Below are 20927 nucleotides of genomic sequence, written 5' to 3'. Positions count from 1 at the left end.
ACAACTTTCGTGTTCAAGGATACGTATACAATTGTGTGTGGTGTATGTACTAAGGTGAGTGACTTTAAATCAGCAGGTTCGAGTTCAATTCCCAGTTTCCCATAGATTAATTTATACATTCCAAAACATCTTTTCTGGAAAAAAAAAGCTGCAAATGGTAGATGTAATGTTACGAAAGTGTTTTTATTTTTATTTTTACACAATACTTAAATTTTACTGATGGCTGATTAAGCGCAAATTAAGCCTTAAATCAGGCTTTCAATGAACCTCAAATCAGCTAAAATGGTTGTAAAACGGTTGTACAGCATCAAACTGTTACCTGGGATGTTTACGTTCTTTCTAAATTGATGTTCATATAGGTGAATATCCTGCCTTGTCTTTTTGTATGCCGTGATCAGGATTATTTATTTTATGAGAGATTTATGTTGTTTGGTGAATTTCCTTACCATTCTATCGAGTATTTCTTTAGGATTTCTTTAGAGATTTTGCTCATTGACTCTACATGGATTTCCCAACTAACATTTTTGCTGTATAAGAGTTTATGCGAGCTTTCTTCCAAAAGCATTTGCTGCATAAGCTGTTATGCAGCTACTTTTGTTAGTAGGGTTGTGCTGGGATTCCTCCTGGATTCTTTCAGGTTTTTTTTACAGGAATTCCTTCCGAGAATTGTCCCGAGATTCCATCCGAGATTTTTCCTGATAGTGGACTCCTCTTCCGGGATTCCTGCTAAAGTTTTTGTCCGGGGTAGGGATGAGGTTGCTTTAGTGGTGGAGGAGATTCAAGTATGGGAAAATAAACCGCCAGCCCAAATAGAAGGGCATAACTTGCAAATGTTATGAAAACAATGACAATTGTAGGTATTGATGCGGTATGTGTTGATTTAGCAGTAAAGTAACTAAAGGACAAGTTTTGCTTTTGCATCCTGGAGTTATCGTTCAAATGTACAGTTTAATAGTAGGATATGTTACCACTTTGTTATTCCAGAACTTTTCAAATAACCTGTATTGTTGGGGTGACCTACACTTACATGAAAAAATTCGAAAAATTTAAAGCCTTACCATATGATTCAGATTGAACTTCCAGAAGCTACGTTCAAAATATGTGCGAAACCGATTAAGTCTACAAGGGGGGCGCTCACCTAGTTGGTAGTAAGTACATATGGGAAAACTTGGCCACATGTATACAGAAAGCACAATTTTTATTTTTGCCAGGGATGGGAACACTCACTTGCAAAGAGTTACACTCACTTGCTTTTTTCTCAGCTCAGAAACTTGCAATCAAGAAACGATGTATGGACGACTTTTGCCTTGTGGTTTTGTCTAAAACTTCGCCAAATAGAGTAGGGGTCGCACACGAATCCCAAGCTCGTGACAGAGCTGTGAAAGCGACTCTCCACGAGGTGAGTGTAATTTACATTCACCTCGTGGAGAGTTGCATTCGCAGCTTCCTCACGACTTCGGTATGCGTGTGCGACCCCTACTCTATTCGGCAAACTTTTAGACAAAATCACAAGGCAAAAGTCGTCCATACATCGTTTTTTGATTGCACGCTTCTGAGCTGAGAAAATAGCAAGTGAGTGTAACTCTTTGTAAGTGAGTGTGCAAGTGAGTCCTTGATTTTTGCCGATTGTTGGCAGTCTGAACGTTAAATTAATAAATCATTTGGTATTTTTGTGGGTTAATATAAAGGGTGGTACTGTCAAATTTTGGTCACACAATTTTTTTCATAAGTTTAGACTGCGTACTCCAAAATAACTGATTTTAGGACCAGTAATGGTACATTGTATGTAGCCGATACCATAAAATTTTCATCAAAAACGGTTTAGTGTTTGCGGAGATTTTGTTGAACCCTGAGATCTGCAATTTTAAAGTTTTGTACAAAGAGGTTTCAAAAATAGGAACACATTTTTACTGTTTTATTTATATAGCCAGAAAAAATTAACTGATTTTAATGAATTTTTTTCTGTTTGTAAAGTATGCATGTCAAAATGTTGTGTAAAAATTTCATTCAATTTCATCTAGGCGTTACAAAGTTATATTTTTTTAAAGTGGCACTCGATCAGTTTTTTCATATTCAAACTTCAACAACTTTAAAAGTATTCATACAAAATGGCTCAAAATTTAACTAAGAATACACTTTTATAATAGTATTATACTGTAAAATTTTCATTAGAATCGGAGCAGTATTGGTAGTTCTATAATCAAAATTGTGCTTTGCCGAAAATTTACTATGGAGCGCTTTTGTACAAAATTTTAAAAAGGCAGGTCGTTGGTTTTATCTATATATCAACCAATACTTAATGGATTTTGATGAAAATTTCATGGAATAAGCTACATATAATGTACCATTATTGGTCTAAAAATAAGCTGTTTTGGTGTACGCAGACTGAAGTTATGAAAAAAATGGTGTGAGCAAATTTTGACCGGTTGCCAAATAACTTTGTCAAACACCATAAATTGGTCTAATGCTTGTAAAAAAAGTTATACCCTAGGTAAAGTGAGGCAAGGTAAAAAACAACATCCTTTCAGATGGACAAGACATCTATAATTTGGTTGGCTATTTATTATCGGAAACAGAGAGAAACGACAATATTTTTTCAAAGAAATTTGGATGGAAAACTTCCGACTAACGTTTTGAAACCCTTCATTGCGTGGTAAGGTCATTGATCATTATGTTTTTAATTAATTTATACATGGGCACACTTACATTATACCAAAGTTTATAGTGCACGTGTATAAAAAGTGGTACTCTGAGTTGGGCTTGAAATGTTTCAAGGATGCCGGAAGAATGACAAGTGAAAATAAAAAAAGAGCAAAAGAGAGATACCAACGTCTCCGTGGCAGACCACGCGCAAGACGGCTGTTTGAGGTTGAAAAGGACGTAAGAACACTCACCGTCCAGAGGGATTGGAACAAAAACCGGGTGCAGCAGAAAAGGATGCTTCATTTACCGTAGATTTAATTGTAGCATAAAATTAGTAAGTAACTTCGCGTAGTAAATCCTATAGGTAGTTAGGAACCCCTGCTCTGCCGCGCTTCCATCGGCTCATCTGGACCAGCCAGCAGCTTCATCAATGCACTGCACAGCATGAAGTACGTTCTCCCGGCACAGATAGAATAAACACGACCAATTTGTTGACCAGTTGTCGATTCTAATCCACAAAAGTGCTCTCGAAAAGGTTCACGCCTGTTAGCGGGATGTAAAAAAGCTCTCGCAGGTGTTGATTCGAACGGGTGGAAGGGTGGTTGATTGGGTGACTACCATTCTGGTGGCGCAATGGGTTTTCAATTACGACTGCGTGTGAATTTATTGACCAGTTTCGTCGGTTAGTTCGATGGTTTCATTCCAGTCGATGATTCAATTTGGGATTTGCACGGTCCCAGAGGTTTCGCGGGTATGACTAACAGGATAAAAGTATATCGTTTGTTTGCTCGTTACAGGTGTTTACTCGCGGTCGCCAATCATTTTTATTGTCGAATAAATACACGAGTCATTTGTTTATTGGTACAACGCTGAAAGTTTAATTGACAGTTTTGTTGGCATTATTTTCCACACTTGAAATCCCGTGGAAATAACTGTGATTATCACTTTCAGTTTTAAATGGTCACACAATCGCTTTGATGTGCTCAATAGGCAAAACAAATAATCATTATTACACATGACAAGTATTATCTTTCGATAGACACGTTGTATGAAATTAAGCAACGGTCATACATGTAATGAACCAGAGCCCATCAGAAACCTTTGTAGCATTGCTTTTTTAGAAGCCCTGAGATTTTTTTATATAATTGGCAAAACGTCCCAACTGGGAAAGATTCTGCTTTTGGGCTTAACCTTTCAGGACGTGACCCAATTTGATATTAAAACTGCACCGCGCTCGCATTGTATACGACTAGCGATGTTTTTTATGGTGTTGTACTTTTTACAACGGCGCGAGTCCTGAAGGGTTAATAGATGTTTTATGTCCACTTCAAAGTATTAATTGATTTGTGAATTCGCATTAGTGCAACAAATACAAAGATTTTTCTTTTTCTGCACATTTTTCTGCATTTTCTGCAAAAATAATTAGGAATCGATCCTAGATCGAGTGGTAGTCGAACCCAGCACGGTATTGATGAATAACTGCGCATTTACCGGCTAAACTATATGGATTTCACAAAACTATCAAAAGTGAAAGCCATATCATTGACAAAGTATAAATAATAGAACAGTGAAAAGCTAGTGGTCTGCAAAACAGTAACCCTCAAGTAGATTTGTTTCACCACAAAATCCAACCTCAATGCCACAAACCGCAATAACCAGATTCACAAAATTGTAGCTCTTTAAAAATTTCAACAGAATCGTTCACCCATGCCTCGTAAGGTCATGTTAAACGATCGTTTAATCCCCTCTGCAAACAACCGGAGAAAGTGGGAAGGATGCTACGCTGTGTAACCGAACCGAGCTGCTCTGCATACGAATTGAAAGAGCTCTTTAAGAAGCCGAATCCCCTTGTGGCATACAAACAGGGCAACGTTCGCACCTGTCCCTACGGGCATAGGCATATATTCTGCACACAACCGCAGGAGGACGGATTCGAATGAATGTCGTCGCTACAAACTAGCATGGGTACTACCCACTGGGTAGCGATAGGTAGGTATGTAGTTGGTGATATGTCCGTTTGCTGCACAGTCAGAGTAAGAACTCTGTACAACTGAATCCACTGTTGCACAACAGGCACCCCTAGAGGAAGCTCTCTCGAATTCCCCATTCGGGGGAAAAAGCCTTCCGCCGTCTGCCACATCCGTCTGCTCGGTTGAAGCGAAGTTCTTTCCTAATAAGGAGAGAAGGGTAAAAGTAACTTGAAGATTGAAATGAGCATAATCACGAGAAAGGTTAAAAGTAGACTTCGTAGTTGTTTTGCTTGCTTTGCTTGCTTTGCTTGCTTTGCTTGCTTTGCTTGCTTTGCTTGCTTTGCTTGCTTTGCTTGCTTTGCTTGCTTTGCTTGCTTTGCTTGCTTTGCTTGCTTTGCTTGCTTTGCTTGCTTTGCTTGCTTTGCTTGCTTTGCTTGCTTTGCTTGCTTTGCTTGCTTTGCTTGCTTTGCTTGCTTTGCTTGCTTTGCTTGCTTTGCTTGCTTTGCTTGCTTTGCTTGCTTTGCTTGCTTTGCTTGCTTTGCTTGCTTTGCTTGCTTTGCTTGCTTTGCTTGCTTTGCTTGCTTTGCTTGCTTTGCTTGCTTTGCTTGCTTTGCTTGCTTTGCTTGCTTTGCTTGCTTTGCTTGCTTTGCTTGCTTTGCTTGCTTTGCTTGCTTTGCTTGCTTTGCTTGCTTTGCTTGCTTTGCTTGCTTTGCTTGCTTTGCTTGCTTTGCTTGCTTTGCTTGCTTTGCTTGCTTTGCTTGCTTTGCTTGCTTTGCTTGCTTTGCTTGCTTTGCTTGCTTTGCTTGCTTTGCTTGCTTTGCTTGCTTTGCTTGCTTTGCTTGCTTTGCTTGCTTTGCTTGCTTTGCTTGCTTTGTTTGCTTTGCTTGCTTTGCTTGCTTTGCTTGCTTTGCTTGCTTTGCTTGCTTTGCTTGCTTTGCTTGCTTTGCTTGCTTTGCTTGCTTTGCTTGCTTTGCTTGCTTTGCTTGCTTTGCTTGCTTTGCTTGCTTTGCTTGCTTTGCTTGCTTTGCTTGCTTTGCTTGCTTTGCTTGCTTTGCTTGCTTTGCTTGCTTTGCTTGCTTTGCTTGCTTTGCTTGCTTTGCTTGCTTTGCTTGCTTTGCTTGCTTTGCTTGCTTTGCTTGCTTTGCTTGCTTTGCTTGCTTTGCTTGCTTTGCTTGCTTTGCTTGCTTTGCTTGCTTTGCTTGCTTTGCTTGCTTTGCTTGCTTTGCTTGCTTTGCTTGCTTTGCTTGCTTTGCTTGCTTTGCTTGCTTTGCTTGCTTTGCTTGCTTTGCTTGCTTTGCTTGCTTTGCTTGCTTTGCTTGCTTTGCTTGCTTTGCTTGCTTTGCTTGCTTTGCTTGCTTTGCTTGCTTTGCTTGCTTTGCTTGCTTTGCTTGCTTTGCTTGCTTTGCTTGCTTTGCTTGCTTTGCTTGCTTTGCTTGCTTTGCTTGCTTTGCTTGCTTTGCTTGCTTTGCTTGCTTTGCTTGCTTTGCTTGCTTGCTCATACAGAACTTTGCTTGCTTTGGCAAAATTACTTAAATAATTCAGAATTTTCTTTAGATGTATGTATTCCGGGAGTCATAAAAAAAAGAAGCCATGGAATTATTTTAGCATCCAATAAAATATTCTAAGAACCTTTGAATACCCCAACAAATATTATTGCTGTACAACAGATGAATAAGCCGCTCTTTAGCTTAATTTTGAAAATTTAGGCTGTATAAGCTGCTATTCAACTGTTATTCAGCTGTCATTGGGACATTTATGGAGAAATTAACCTTATGCCAGAAAAATTCGGACAAAATAATTACTGGAGAGATAGCATGTAGGTTGCCCTTCATCATTAGGAATTTCTTAATATATCAGCAGAAATCTCTTTATAAATTTATTGGAGGACTGCCCCAAAGATTGCATCAGGTACCCCAGCATTGATTCTTCCAGAAATTGTTCCAAAACTTCTTTCACAAACCCCTTCAATGATTTCTCAAGTAATCGTTCCATAGATTCTTCTGTAACTTCTGCACATTTTTTCCAGGAAATCGAAATATTTTTTAGGAATTGATTCTGACATTTCAACGATTGTTCATATTCAAAATAAAAATTATGTTAAATATTTCATTGGCAAATTTTCAAAAATGATATTGGAAATTACTCCTCAGAATCATTGAGTAATTTTTGCAGGGACTACCATGGACAGTTTTTATGAGATACAACCAGAAATAACTTTCTTCAAAAAATCAATTATTCTTAAAAAAATACAAGGTGTTCATTTTTATTGAAAACTTATTCAGAGATCTTTTCAGAAATATCTTCGGAAGGAGTTGGATCACCACCAATTATTTTTGTTAATTTTCTTCTTAACATATAGTTACGGCATGAACCATCCACCACAAGGGAAACATCGAGCGCCCCGTCAGCAAGATCGTTCCGAGCTGCTACGACGTGGCACGCAACGTCATCAACTTTGAGCCTCTACCGCCGGAAACGCATAGTCAGCAGTTAAGAATAACAAAACCAATTCGCGGACTGTGTCCGCTGTTCAGTTTCATATTATCAAGTGTCACGCCAATTCGTTACCGTTGGTGTCCCATCAGTATGCAATATAATTAATTACTTAATCAAAATACAAGAAGAATCAGTGAATAGATCATTAATAATCTTTGAATTAAAAGTTAAATAAGTTTTATCTTTTATCTGTAAATAATTCAAAGATTTTATTCCAAGACATCTTGAAAATTTTCGGAAGGAATCTCACTAAAATTTCTTGTAAGAATTTATTTAGTAAGCCTTTTGAACCTTTTGAGAACCTTCCTTAGGGACTTCCTGGAATTGTTCTAGACATTCTGAATTCCTCCAAAAATTTATTACGGATGTCATCCTTCAGATATTACTACAAGGATTTCTCCAGAAATTTTATTACAAATATATCCAGAAATTCCTTGCAATAATGTCCCAGGGGTTCCTCCAGAGAGTGGGTTGTTAAAGTGTAATCAAACTATTTCAAAATGTTAATTTACATTGAATTATAAATCAACTGAAACAATCTTTTCAGGGATTTCTTCTGGGGTATTTTCAGGAATTACTTACGTGATTCGTCTAAGAGTCCCTGCCGGAATTTCGACAGAGATTTCTCTATAAATTCTCCTGGGGATTTCTCCAAGAGTTAACTTAGTCATAACGGCCCATGCAATGACAACTCGTCAAGTGATTTTTTTTATGAGTACACTAAGCGAATCATGTAATACCCTTACAGGAGTTATGGAACACCACACTCATTTTCTTTTTTTTATATCAGCAATAGTTTTATAGAATTAAGCAGAAAATCTGTACAGGTATTTCTTAAAAAATGTCATCAGAGATTTGTTAAGGAATTTCTCTGGAAATTCCATTTAACTCATACAGAATCTTCTTCAAGGTATCCTCCAGATAATCCTCCATGTATTTCCTCAGATTTTTTTTCCAAAATTTCCTCTAAGGATAACTCTATAAGTTTCTCTACAGATTCTTTGAGAAACTTATTCAGATATATTTCCTATAAATATCTACATGCATTTCTTTAGAATCATCTGAATAGATTTTTAAAAGTATCTTAACATGAGATTATTACAAGAAATCCTTCAGAAATACGTTCATAGATAACTCAAGGCATACATTCTGAAAATTCTCAAAGTATTTAACTCGGGAATTTCATTGGGAATTCTTTAAAAAATAAACTCTTATCTATGAATCCCACTAAGGGGTTCCCTAGAAGTGCTTTCAGGTATTTATCTAAAGAATTCTTCAGAAATTCCACTTGGGAGTCCTCCAAGAATATCCCTGGGATTTCTTCAGATAATTCTCTAAAAATTCATTCAAGAGTATTTTCTGAGATATCTTCTAGGATTCTTTAGCAAATCATTTAAGAGTACTTTCTGAGATATCTGTAACGATTCCTCATGAATTCCGTGTAAGATTTCTTTTGATATTCCTTCAAGGTATCCTTTCAAAATATCTCCAGAAACTTCTTCAGAACTACAGAGATTTCTCCGGGAAAATCAGCAAGGGATTCGCTAAAAGTTCTTCCACGGAGTTTTCAAAAAATTCTCTGAAATTATCCCCAAATATCCTACAATGATTCCTTCAAAAATTCTTCCAGGTATTTCTCCATGAACCCCTTGTCTAATTCCTCCAGTGATTCCTGCTGAAATCCCTTCATAATTGTGTAACCTGGTAGCTCAGGGATACAGGGTTGGGAATCTACAGGGTCGTTAATCTGTCTCAACTTTCACTTTCTCACCAGCTGAGGGCACTCACCACGAACAGGACCACATGAAAAAGGAACATTCATTCACAAATATAACACGTATGAAATATTACAGGGAAATCGAGCAGGCCTTACACTGAGAGAAATGCTCTCCCTATTTTCTAAAATCGCTAGTACGTCGAGGCCTGGTGGCTCCTTTCGAGCCCGACTAAAGTGGATGGTAACAAGTAGTGGAAGAAATAAATACCTAGGGCTATGCTCTGATAAAATTAGCTAACACTGACACACTTCATTTCTCATTACAACCTATTTATTCTGACGTCACACATTATCAGGGTTCTACTTGCGGTTTTTGACAGGAGATACGTTTCGATAGCGGACGTAGGTGTGCCGCTAGGGCTTAGGCGGTCCATGATTCGATGACTGCATGGCCGGCCGTTGTTTTAGCGATGGCGGACTGCATTACATCACATGGCAGGTCTCGGTAAGGCATACTGACAGCGGCTAGGGGGGGGGGGGGGGGCTGTTGAAAGGATCAAGCCAACCTTCCGGTGGTTTCTCCTTCTCGCTGACGCTTCCGACGTAATCGTAGTTGCCGAAACGACCTACACTTCTCAGGTCTGGATCGAAGCCTCTTCGTTGCCCGCTCGTCCGTAGAGTAGCCTTGTAAATAAAAAGAAAAAGGTCCGCTTTGGTGGACCTAACCCCACTTATTAGAACCCCTGGTGACGTCACTCATCTGTCTTTTACAATGGAATTAACCGCCTCTAAATTTACCTTTTTCTAAGTTGATTTACAAATATAGCGTTGTTTTTTGTCTAGCTTATCGGATTTGTTCCGATTTTGTAACTATAATGAATTAAACTCTTGTTTAAAATTATTGACACCTTCTAACTCGCAAAATAACTAACCGTTTTAACATGCACAACTCGCATAAACTTCTACAAAATTAACACTTTTGCTTTTTTTTTGGCTAACACAGGTACGGTTTCTCTGTCGGAACTAGCTATCTAAAAGAGGAAAAGCACTTAGTAATATCACTTTCACTACTATAGGTTTCGCTTTCAACCTTTTCTAATCGTTTCGCGCGCGCACTACTAGAACGTGCTAGGATCCGTGTTACAAAAGAGAACGATGGCGGTCTTGGACCATCTTATATAGAAAATTTCTTTCATCAGTGATGCGAGCATAAGTCTCAAAATCGACATCTTTGGGGATTTTGACATTTATGCTCATAGCCATACCGCTTACCCTAGAACATACATAGTAGCGCAATCTGTGTGTGAACGTTTGCAAACAGGCTAAGATAATGTTTTGCCATTTGATTCAAACTGCTCGAAACGAGATGTACTTCACTCAAATGATCAGGAAAGTCGATTAATCTTCAAAAAGGTCGTATTGGTAGTGGAAAGGAGCGGGATTTTATCGATTTCATTAATGAGAACAGGGATTATTTAATATTTATTAATTTGTGGCGGAGCTACAAACTTATTTTGGAACCGACGGTTACAATTGTCTGAAGAAATCCCAAAAAAGCTCCTGGTGATATCTACAAAGATTCCTAGTAGAAAATCTTGAAAATTTTCTGAAGCAATTTCTGAAGTTATCTCTGGAGGATTTTCTGGATGAAAATCTAGGAGAAAACCTGAAAAAAAATAATAATAATGCCAAGAAAAAATTTTTTTGAAAATTTTTTGGAGGAATTCTTATAGAAATCCGTAGAGGAATTTCTGAAGGAATCTCTCAAATAATATCACGAGAAAACAAGGAGGAATTCTTATAGAAATCCGTAGAGGAATTTCTGAAGGAATCTCTCAAATAATGTCACGAGAAAACAACCATCATATGTTGTCCAGAGAATTTAGCTCATTTTTTTTAAGACATTCTTCGAAGACTGCTAAAGAAATTGCTCAGAGGATGTGCCTAAGAGTTCCAGTAAAATTTATTCAAGACCTCCTTCAATATCACCTCTGAAAAAAATCTTCATTTTGAAGGATTTATACATAAACTCTTCCAAGAATTCTACCAAAAAGTCCTAAAGAAACATTCCAGAATATTTGTCCACGGATATTCGAGGATTCCTTCCAGAATTAATCTATGCATTTCTTCCAAAATTGTTCCAGTCTTCAAGGGGTCTCCAGATAGTCTAGTAGTTAAGGCTATGGATCGCCAATCCGGCGATTCCCGGGTTCGATTCCCGTTCCAGTCGAGAAAACTTTTTTAACTCCCTGGACATAGTGTATCATTGTACTTATCTCACAATATACAATTTCATGCAATGGCAGGCAAAGAGAGAGGAAGTGCTCAAAGAACACTAAGTTGAAGCGAGGCAGGCCAAGTCCCAGTGGGGACATAGAGCCATAAAGAAGAAGAAGAACGATCTTTTTCTGGGAATTCGTTTAGAATATCCTTTGGAAATTTCTACAGAATATTCTCCAGACACTCCTTTAGAAATTTGTACAGTTATTTCTTCAAAACAAAAAACACCAGAGATTTGGTCGGGAATTTCTTTAGAGCTTCTATTAGAATCTCTAAAAGATATATGCCGAGGTTTTATATTTTATTCAGAAAATTCAGCAGAAAATCCTCCAGAGATTCTTGCATTATTGCTTTCAGTGAGAAATTCCTCCAGAGATTTCTGTAGGAGTGCATACAGAGATTTCTTTAAGGTTTCCTCCAGATATTCCTCCATGTGTTTCCTCAGACATTTCTTCATCATTTCCTGTAAGCATATTACTATGAATTTCTCCACAGATTCTTAAAGGAATATAATAAAATATATTTCCCAGAATGTCGACAGGTATGTTTTCAGTAATAGATTTACAGATTGCCGCAGGAACTATATCATAAAATTATTAAAGAATTTTATTCGACAATTACTTTGGGAATTATCCTAAAAAAGCACTTCTTTTCTTGAAATACCGCCAATAGTTTTCCGATAAGTTTCTCCAAGGAGTATTTTAGAAATTCTTCTTGGGACTCCTGCAAAGAATACCCATGAGATTTTCTCAGATATTCCTCTAATTTTTTTAAGAGTACATTCTGAGATTTCCACATGGATTCTTCAGAAATTCAGTGTATTTCAAAGGGGTTGATCCAGAAATTGCTGGTCGGATTGGTCCTGAAATTCCTTGAAGGATTTCTTTATATACTTTTTCAGAATTTTGAAGATTTCTACAGGAATATCAGCAAGGAATTACTTTAAAGTTCTTCTTTTGAGTTTTTACAAAAATTCTGTTAAACGCACAGTAAGTTTTTACCTATCCCGAAATCACTCGGCGGATATTCGCGGACCGGCCTTCGATGGTCAAAGTGGACTGGAACAACGGCAGCTGACACTGATGGGGGTTCACACGCGTTCACTGAGGTTTTCGGACTTTCACTAGATACGTTCGTTGTACTCGGTGGTAGGTTCAGCAAGACTGATCTTTATTCATGGATGGGGTTCGGGTTTTATAGGGTAGAGTACTGTAGTATTAGTGATTTAGGTTAACAATATAGAATTAGCTAGTATATAGAAAATACATAAGGCATTATACAATAGCATGCAATGCTCCAAGGCCAAAGTGGCTTTCTCTTTTGCGGGCCGTAGGAAATTTAATTCATTGATAGGCAATTAACAAATTCCTTTAACATTTTATCAAAACAATTCTTTAGTGAATTCTATGACAAGTTCCTTTAGGGATTCCTGTAGAAATTTCAACAAGGATACTATGTAGAAATTGCTCCTGCGGTTCCGACAGAAATATTTCCTTTGGTTCAGAAGTTCTTCTAGAAATTACACCAAAATTACTGAAAAAATTCTCGAAAGGACCCCTGAAGAAATTTTCAAAGAAATTTCTGTAGAATTGTCTGAAGGAATCCATAAAAAAACTCCCAGTGATATCCCTAAGAATTCCTAAATGAAATTCTTAAAATTTTGGAACCTCAATTCTGAAGCATTTTCTAAAAATTTTCCTGGATGAATGTCTGCGAGAAAACGTGAAAATAACAACCCCTCAGAAAAAAAAAATCATAACAAACTTCTGTAGGAACTCTGGAAGTAATTCTAAGGAAAAATTTCTGGAAAAACTTTTGGATTAAGTTCTGGAGAAATAAGTCGAAGAACTTCTGACGAAATCTTTAAAAAAATGTCTGCAGAAATCCTAGCAGAAGTTACAGAAAAGGTGCTGGGATAGTTCTTTAAAAAAATCCCTTAATACATATCTGAGGGTTTCTTGGAGAATTTTCTTCAGGAATTCTTAAAAAGAAATTTATACAATTTCTTAATGAAGTGGTATACAAACATCCCTGAATGGAAAACATTTCGGAAAGAAATATTCCAGAGACAAAAACAGGAGCAATCCTTCAGAGAACCACTGAAGAAATATCTGATTTTTTTTTCGTTTTTTTTTAAGAATTTTTAAAGGAACGCCTTGAAGAACTGGAAAACCCTCTGCAGGTAATCATAGACTAATTGCTTGGTTTTTTTAAATGCCTAGGAATAGATTCTGAAGTATTTTTGCAAGTATTGCTGAGAAGTTGATTGGAGAAACTTGTGAAGCATCACCGAAAATCCCAGGATAAAGCTTTGAATGAATCCAACACTTCCCTGTTGGAATACTTGGAGGTACTTCTTGATAAATCCCTGGAGGAATTTCCACTGGAATCTTTCGGGAATTTTCAAGAGGAATTTCTAAATAAATACAATATAGAATCCCCAAATATATCATGTACTATGTACACGTGAAAATTGCTCCTGCGGTTCCGTCAGAAGATCTCCTTCAGATATTCCTCTATGGTTGTTTTTTTTTTTTCAAAAAATCTTTCATAAACTGAACAAAAAATTACTGGAAGAATTGTTGAAAGAACCTTTGAAGGAATTTCTTAAAAAAAAACCTGTAAAATTGTCTGAAGAAATCAATGGAAAAGTTTTTTTATATCTTTGAATATTCCTAAAACAAATTTTTGAAAATTTTCTGGACAAAATTGCTTAAGCAATAGGAAATTAAAAACGAAAAAAAAGGAATTTCTGAAAGAATCTCAAAAAAAAATATCTGCGGAAATCCCAGTAGAAGTTCCAGAAAAAAGGTACTGGAAAAATTCCGCAGAAAACTATCAATAAATCTCTGAGGATTTTTTGAACAAGCTCGTTAAAGGACTCCTAGAGATGCCTCTGGAGGAATTGTTATAAGATTTTTTAATACAACTTCTAAAGGGAGTAGTATCTACAAACCTCTGAAGAGAGAAATTTCGAAAGGAAATCCTTTAGAAACCTGGGGGAATTCTTTAGAGATCCATTGAATAAATGTCCAAAAAAAGTTTTTTTTTAAAGAATACCTGGTAGAACTGGAGAACCCTCTGCAGGTAACCATAGACGAATTTATTGAATTTTTTTTTAAACTGCCGAAGAATTGATTCTGAATTATCTTCTGCCGATTACTGGTAGAAAAATCTGAAGCATCACCGGTAAAATTTCTAAAAGCATCCCAGAAGAAAGGTTTGATTAAACCCTAAACAATGGCATAACTTCTGGAGAAATCACTGAAGAAATTTCCACAACAATTTCTTGAGAGTTTTCGAGAGGAATTCCTAAATAAATATCTGATAGAACCCCGAAATATATTCAGTAATTTATGAAGAAGTCAACCAGGAGAAATTTCAACAATAATTTCTGAAGGATTTCATAGGAAAAGCTATGAATTTCTAAGAAATAAAACACCCTGGAGGAATCACTGGATGAATCTCCGATTCTTCGTGAAAATAAATTGCACTTTTTGAAGAAATCGTTGGAGGAATTCCTGGAAAAATCTTCAAAAAATTTCTTGAGGAGTTTTTGAAAGAATTTCTGAAGGAATCCTTAAGAAAAATTCCTGGTGGAAATTCTGATATTATCACTGAAGGAATTCCTTCAGGAAATTCTTAAAAAAAGTACATGGAGAGAAGCACATTCTAAAATAAGTCTCGGAGGAAACTTCAAAAGAGTTCCTGCTGAACTTTTGCCTGCAAACATGCCACTTGCATGATAATTACAGAAAAACTTCCTGAAAAAAAAAAATAATTAATGGGGTAGTTACCCCAGAATTATTCTTAATTAGGCACAATAATGACGTCATTTCCAAAAGGGCGTATAAGTATAGGAACGCTTAAATTTGGAAACCTTGAGTAATTAGTTCTGATTTTACCATGACAGAACTGAATTTGTCTCGAGAATGCTCCAGACATGGCTTCAGTTGTTCCTCCAGAAGTTCCTAATAGAAATAGGGATTGAGGACCATCCAGAACTTCTCCAGGAATTCAACCAAGCATTTATTAAGGTATTCACCTAGGATTTTTTAAGAATTTTTCTCAAGCTCTCTCTTCAAGGATTTTACTAGGAATTTCTTTAGTGATTCTCTCTGGGATTCTTTCAGGAATTCATTCAAGAACGCCCCTTCGGGAATTCAATTCAAGGAATCCAGTAGAAACTCTTTGTGCAATACCTCTAGGGACGACTTCTGCAAGAATTCTGTCAGGGATTGTTCTTGAAATGCCACTAAGGATACTTACAGATTCATCCCCAGTAACTCATTCAGATCTGATGATCATGAATTCAGATATTCCTGAAGGACTTCTCCCAGCCAAACTTTTAAAACCAAAAAATTCCTTCAGGAATGTTTGCTCTAAGACTCCTCCAGGAATGCTCCAAAGGATTATCCATGAGGGTTTTTCGGAGAATGTCTTCAGGTTTTTTTTTTAAATTCCGTCAGGGTTCTTATTTTCTAAAATTTTCTCCAGAAATTCCTCTTCGATTTTGTTTTGTGATTTCTCAAACGATTCCAATGTTTCCTCAAGGTATTCTCCCAGATATTTCTTCAGCGTTTCTTCTAGGGATTCGTTCAAGTGTTTCTCTAAGGTATAATAAAGTAAATTCTCCCTGAGATGCGTCCCAGAAGTTCTGCGGGTTTTATTTTTCTAAAAGGAACCTCTAGAAGCGTTCCTCTAGGAGGGGTTCTTTAAAAAATTTCTCCAAAAAAATTACATATTTGAATCCAGGGATTCTTTCGAAAAATATTGCACAGAATCCTTAAGAGCTATTCCAGCAATTATCTCTTAAAATCATGCATTTCTTCAAAAAATTATCCATGCTTTCTTCAATGCTCAATGCTTTCTGCTTCAATCATCAATGCTTTCTGCATTTCTTCAAAAAGTTCATGCGTAAGACATTTCTCCTGGCATTGTTTCAGATTTTTTTTTTATATTTCTACAATAATTCCTCCTATGGTTTCTTCGAAAATTTCCCAGAGATTTCTTCAGAAATTCTATTAGTATTCCTTAACAAACTTGTTCAGAAATTGCTATACGAACTATTAAAACCCCAGATCTTTTGATTTGGAAACATTATAAAACAGTTGTGAGAAAGGGTCTTTATATTCCAACAGCGCATTTTATACCCCAATCCCATCTACTATGTCTATACTGCATTTGTTTGCAAGCGAGGAAAAATAGCAACAAGCAACAGTTTACTCAGCTGAGGTTGCTCTTTTTGAAGTGTTGAACCTTCAACTGGAGAGAACTGGTGCTTGTGCTTAGTAAAAGAGCTCTGTGTAGTTGATACATGTATGCTTGAGCGTCGTCCGAGCAGCCAGCCAGCGCAGCGGTTGTCATCCCTTTCAGCCACCACCGTAGAACGTAGAGAGAGAGTCGCGGGACAGGAAAATCTGACAACGGATAAAGAGAAACGGGAAGTCAGATGACGAGCAAATCCGCCTGCGAGGATGTCCTACGGTGTGCAAGGGAAATGGAACGACGCTACTCCTGGTTCCGGCGGGAAAAGCTGCCTGCCTATATAGGAGATTTTTGTACTGGAGTTGTCTACTTAAGGCAGAAGTGTCGTCAGTCAGTCGTCCGTATGTCACATTACGTTAAATGCTTAGTTTTGCTTCGGTTACTTCCCAGCTCAAGGTATGTCTTTTGAATTTAATGAACCATTAAACTAACTTCAATCACAAACGGAACTCAAACCCCCCACCCCTCCAGCACCAGTAAAAGAAAACTCACCTTCTGATGGACGAATAGTACTGATCCAGGAATTCCTTGGCGTGCTGCAGTACGATATCCGCTTTTCTCGGTTCGGTCCCGACGATGTTCGGAAGCATCACGCTACCCATGCAGACCTCCCGGGAACAGTGCATCACCTGTTGAAGAAAGCGGCCAGCAGAGAGAAACGAAGAAAATGATTTAGTGCCAGTCCATTTTGGCGTCATGACAGCTGCACTCAGCAACAACAACACGTGATTTGAAAAATGAGCCGTCTGAAAGCAGGTGACACTTTCATTCCCTTTGAGGACGGCAGCGGGTGGGGAGCATATGTGTGTGGCGATTCTTTCTCTAGCTTCTTGCGTGCGGTTCAAGTGAAAGATTGTGAGGGTTGTATGTACCTAGATGTGCTATATGTAATTAGTAGAGCATTGAAAGAACGCAATTAGAAGAAGGTGTGAGGTGCATACAACGCAAAATGAAAACCTAAATCGTTCCTAAATGACTTCTTTGAGAAAGCTTTCAGATATTCGAAAATAAATCTCTGAGGAAATCTCTAGAGCAATCCTTGAGGAAAATTTCTTAGCAAATATTTTTAGGAATTTCAAGAATAATCATTGGAACTATTTTTGTATAGGAATTCCCGAAAGAAATCCTGGAAACATTTTAGAAGATATTACTGAAGAAATGGTTTCATGAATTCTTGAAAAAAATATTGAAGAAATCCTTAATTTTCAAAAAAAAAAGATAGAAAGTGGGACTTTCTAACAGGACTCTTTAAAGCAATATGAGATGTTCATGTGTAATTCCTTAATGATACCGTAAAGCAATTCCTTGGAAACACTTTCAGTTATTTCAAAGAAATATGTGAAAAAAACCCTAGAAAAATACTTTTAGGATTTTTTTTAACATTCCCGAAAGAATATCAGGAGAATTTTTAGAAGAATCGATGGAATTTCTCCAGGATTTCTCCAGAATCCTTCAATGATTTCTCCAGGAATTCCTTCAAGTATTTCTCCAAGAATTTCCTCAAGTATTCCTCTAGAAATTTGTTACGAAAAAATATTGAAGCACTACAAATGCATATTAAAATATAACATCTTGTAGTGGAACCTTATAAATGCGTAATAAATTAGGACATCACATACGAACATACACAACACATAACATAAATGTTGCCCTGTTACCCTATTGGATAACCATTTCCGATGACAGGATGACGAGGTTTCATTAATGTTGTTGGTCCATCAGTCAATCCTGTAATCGTATTTTCTCTGGCAGGTTGCCTTTTGTTCGCAGCATTAGTTGCTTTCATAGCTTGAGTTCTGTCTAGAAATTTCTCATCCTAAGGGGGCATCCAGATTCGGGTTTCATCACTAGAGTTCTATAACTTGGAGTCTGTGCCAGGGAAAGGTTTACATCTATAGTACTTAATCACGGTCCGAAATGGCCTGAATGTTGGCAATCGAAATAAGATTGTTGGCCTCTATTCTGCCAGAGCCAATATGCATTAATTCTAGGGGAATATTAACAAGTTAAAATAGCACATTTAACTCAAAAATAAAACTTGTAATAAATTCCTCCAAGGATTCCACCAAGAATTCTTTCAGAAATTCCTCCAGGATTTTCATCAGGAATTCGTCTAGGCACTCCTTCAGGAAATTCTCCAGGTATTCAAGAGATTCTCTGAGAAATACCTATTGTGGTTTCTCCAGAAATTTCCTACAAATATTCCTCCTAGAATTGCTACAAGAATCCTTCAAGGATTCCTTCAAGGATTCCTCCAGGAATTCCTTCAAGGATTCCTCCAGGAATTCTTTCAAGGATTACCCCAGAAACTCCTTCAAGGATTCCTCCAGGAATTCATTCATGCCTTCCTCCAGGAATTTCACCAAGGATTCCTCCAGGAATTTCTTAAATGATTTCTCCAATAATTCCTTCAAGGATTCCTCCAGGAATTCCTTCAACGATACCTTCAGGAGTTCCTCCAAAGATTCTTCCAGGAATTCTCTCAAGGATTCCTCCAGGAATTTCTTCAAATATTGCTACAGGAATTCCTTCAAGGATTCGTCTAGGAATTCCTTCAAAAACACCCCCAGGAATTCCATCAAGGATTCCTCCTGGAAGTCCTTCTAGTATTTCTCCAAGAATTCCTTCAAGGATTCCTCCAGGAATTCCTTTAAGGATTCCTCCAGGAATTCTTTTAAGGGTTCCTCCAGGAATTCTTCCAAGAATTCCTAGATAAATTCATTCATGCCTTCCTCCAGGAATTCCATCAAGGATTCCTCCTGGAAGCCCTTCTAGTATTTTTCCAAGAATTCCTTCAAGGATTCCTCCAGGGATTCCTTCAAGGATTCCTCTAGGAATTCCTTCAAGGATTCCTCTAGGAATTCCTTCAAGGATTCCTCCAGGAATTCCTTCAAGGATTCCTCCAGGAATTCCTTCAAGGATTCCTCCAGGAATTCCTTCAAGGATTCCTCCAGGAATTCCTTCAAGGATTCCTCCAGGAATTCCTTCAAGGATTCCTCCAGGAATTCCTTCAAGGATTCCTCCAGGAATTCCTTCAAGGATTCCTCCAGGAATTCCTTCAAGGATTCCTCCAGGAATTCCTTCAAGGATTCCTCCAGGAATTCCTTCAAGGATTCCTCCAGGAATTCCTTCAAGGATTCTTCCAGGAATTCCTTCAAGGATTCCTCCAGGAATTCCTTCAAGGATTCCTCCAGGAATTCCTTCAAGGATTCCTCCAGGAATTTCTTCAAGGATTCCTCCAGGAATTCCTTCAAGGATTCCTCCAGGAATTCATTCAAGGATTCCTGCAGGAGTTCCTTCAGGGATTCCTCCATGAAATTCTTCAAGGATTCCTCCAGGAATTCCTTAAAGGATTCCTCCAGGAATTCCTTAAAGGATTCCTCCAGGAATTCCTTCAAGGATTCCTCTAGGAATTCCTTCAAGGATTCCTCTAAGAATTTCTTCAAGGATTCCTCCAGGAATCCCTTCAAGAATTTCTTCAGTAATACCTTCAAGAATTCCTTCAGGAATTCTTTCAAGGATTCTTCAGGAATTCCTTCGAGGACGCCTCCAGGAATTCCTTCAAGGATTCCTCCAGGAATTCCTTCAAGGATTCCTCCAGGAATTTCTTCAAGAATTACTCCAGGAATTCCTTCAAGGATTCCTCCATGAATTTCTTCAAGGATTCCTCCAGGAATTCCTTCAAGGATTCCTCTAAGAATTTCTTCAAGGATTTCTCCAGGTATTCCTTCAAGAATTTCTTCAGTAATACCTTCAAGAATTCTTTTAAGGATTCTTCATGAATTCCTTCGAGGACTCCTCCAGGAATTCCTTCAAGGATTCCTCCAGGAATTCTTTCAAGGGTTCTTCAGGAATGCCTTCGAGGACTCCTCCAGGAATTCCTTCAAGCATTCCTTTAGGAATTCCTACCCGTTGGCAATTCGCTCTTTGAAGGAAACACGACACTAGACAAAGGAGTTTACAGGAAATGTGAGCTATTTCAAGCATTTGCCAAAGTTTTTTGGCGGAATTTTCGAATATCATTTGTTTGGATTTATTTGACCCTTCAACAGGAAATTGCTGAAATAGGCTTACTATTTTATCATTTTCAAATTCAAGCTAGTTCTAGTTTTGAGCAAAGTCCATGACATTTATTTAACCCTTCAGGACGCGCGCCTTTGTAAGAAGTACAATACTGCTTAAAAAAACTTCGCTCATTGTATACAACGCAAGCGCGGTGCAGTTTTAGGCTCAGAAAGGCGCGCATCATGAAAGATTAGTTGTTTTGTTTTTTTTATCATTTCCTGCAGAACTATTAGCTATTATCAGGTTAGGCCATTTTTTGCGAAACTTATTCTAAAAATATTTCGGAACTTTACCGACAAGACACTTAAAACAATAATTATTCTAAACTAGGGCATAAACTTTCTGTATCATTTTATAAACCAAATCATTTCATTAGTATCAGTCAATCAGCGTTAATTAAGCTACTCTGGCAATTTCAAATGATTGTACACTTAACCAAATCCTCATAGTCAGAAATCAAACCAGTCCACATTCACTCCGACTTTTTC

The 20927-nt window shown here is 37.6% G+C and overlaps 1 protein-coding gene across 3 annotated transcripts in view; it reads right to left on the bottom strand.

Annotated features, from left to right (window-relative positions):
- LOC109402508 (nitric oxide synthase) overlaps positions 1-20927 on the bottom strand; it is a 354219-nt gene that overhangs the window by 128519 nt on the left and 204773 nt on the right. For all 3 annotated transcript variants that reach the window (XM_062849368.1, XM_062849370.1, XM_062849369.1), the window contains exon 4: positions 16867-17003. In XM_062849368.1, coding sequence (XP_062705352.1) covers positions 16867-17003 — 137 coding nt within the window. The remainder of the gene's footprint in view (positions 1-16866; positions 17004-20927) is intronic.

Source organism: Aedes albopictus, chromosome 2 (genome assembly GCF_035046485.1).
Source record: "Aedes albopictus strain Foshan chromosome 2, AalbF5, whole genome shotgun sequence".
NCBI lineage: Eukaryota > Metazoa > Arthropoda > Insecta > Diptera > Culicidae > Aedes > Aedes albopictus.
This window is presented reverse-complemented; position numbering and strand designations above follow the sequence as displayed.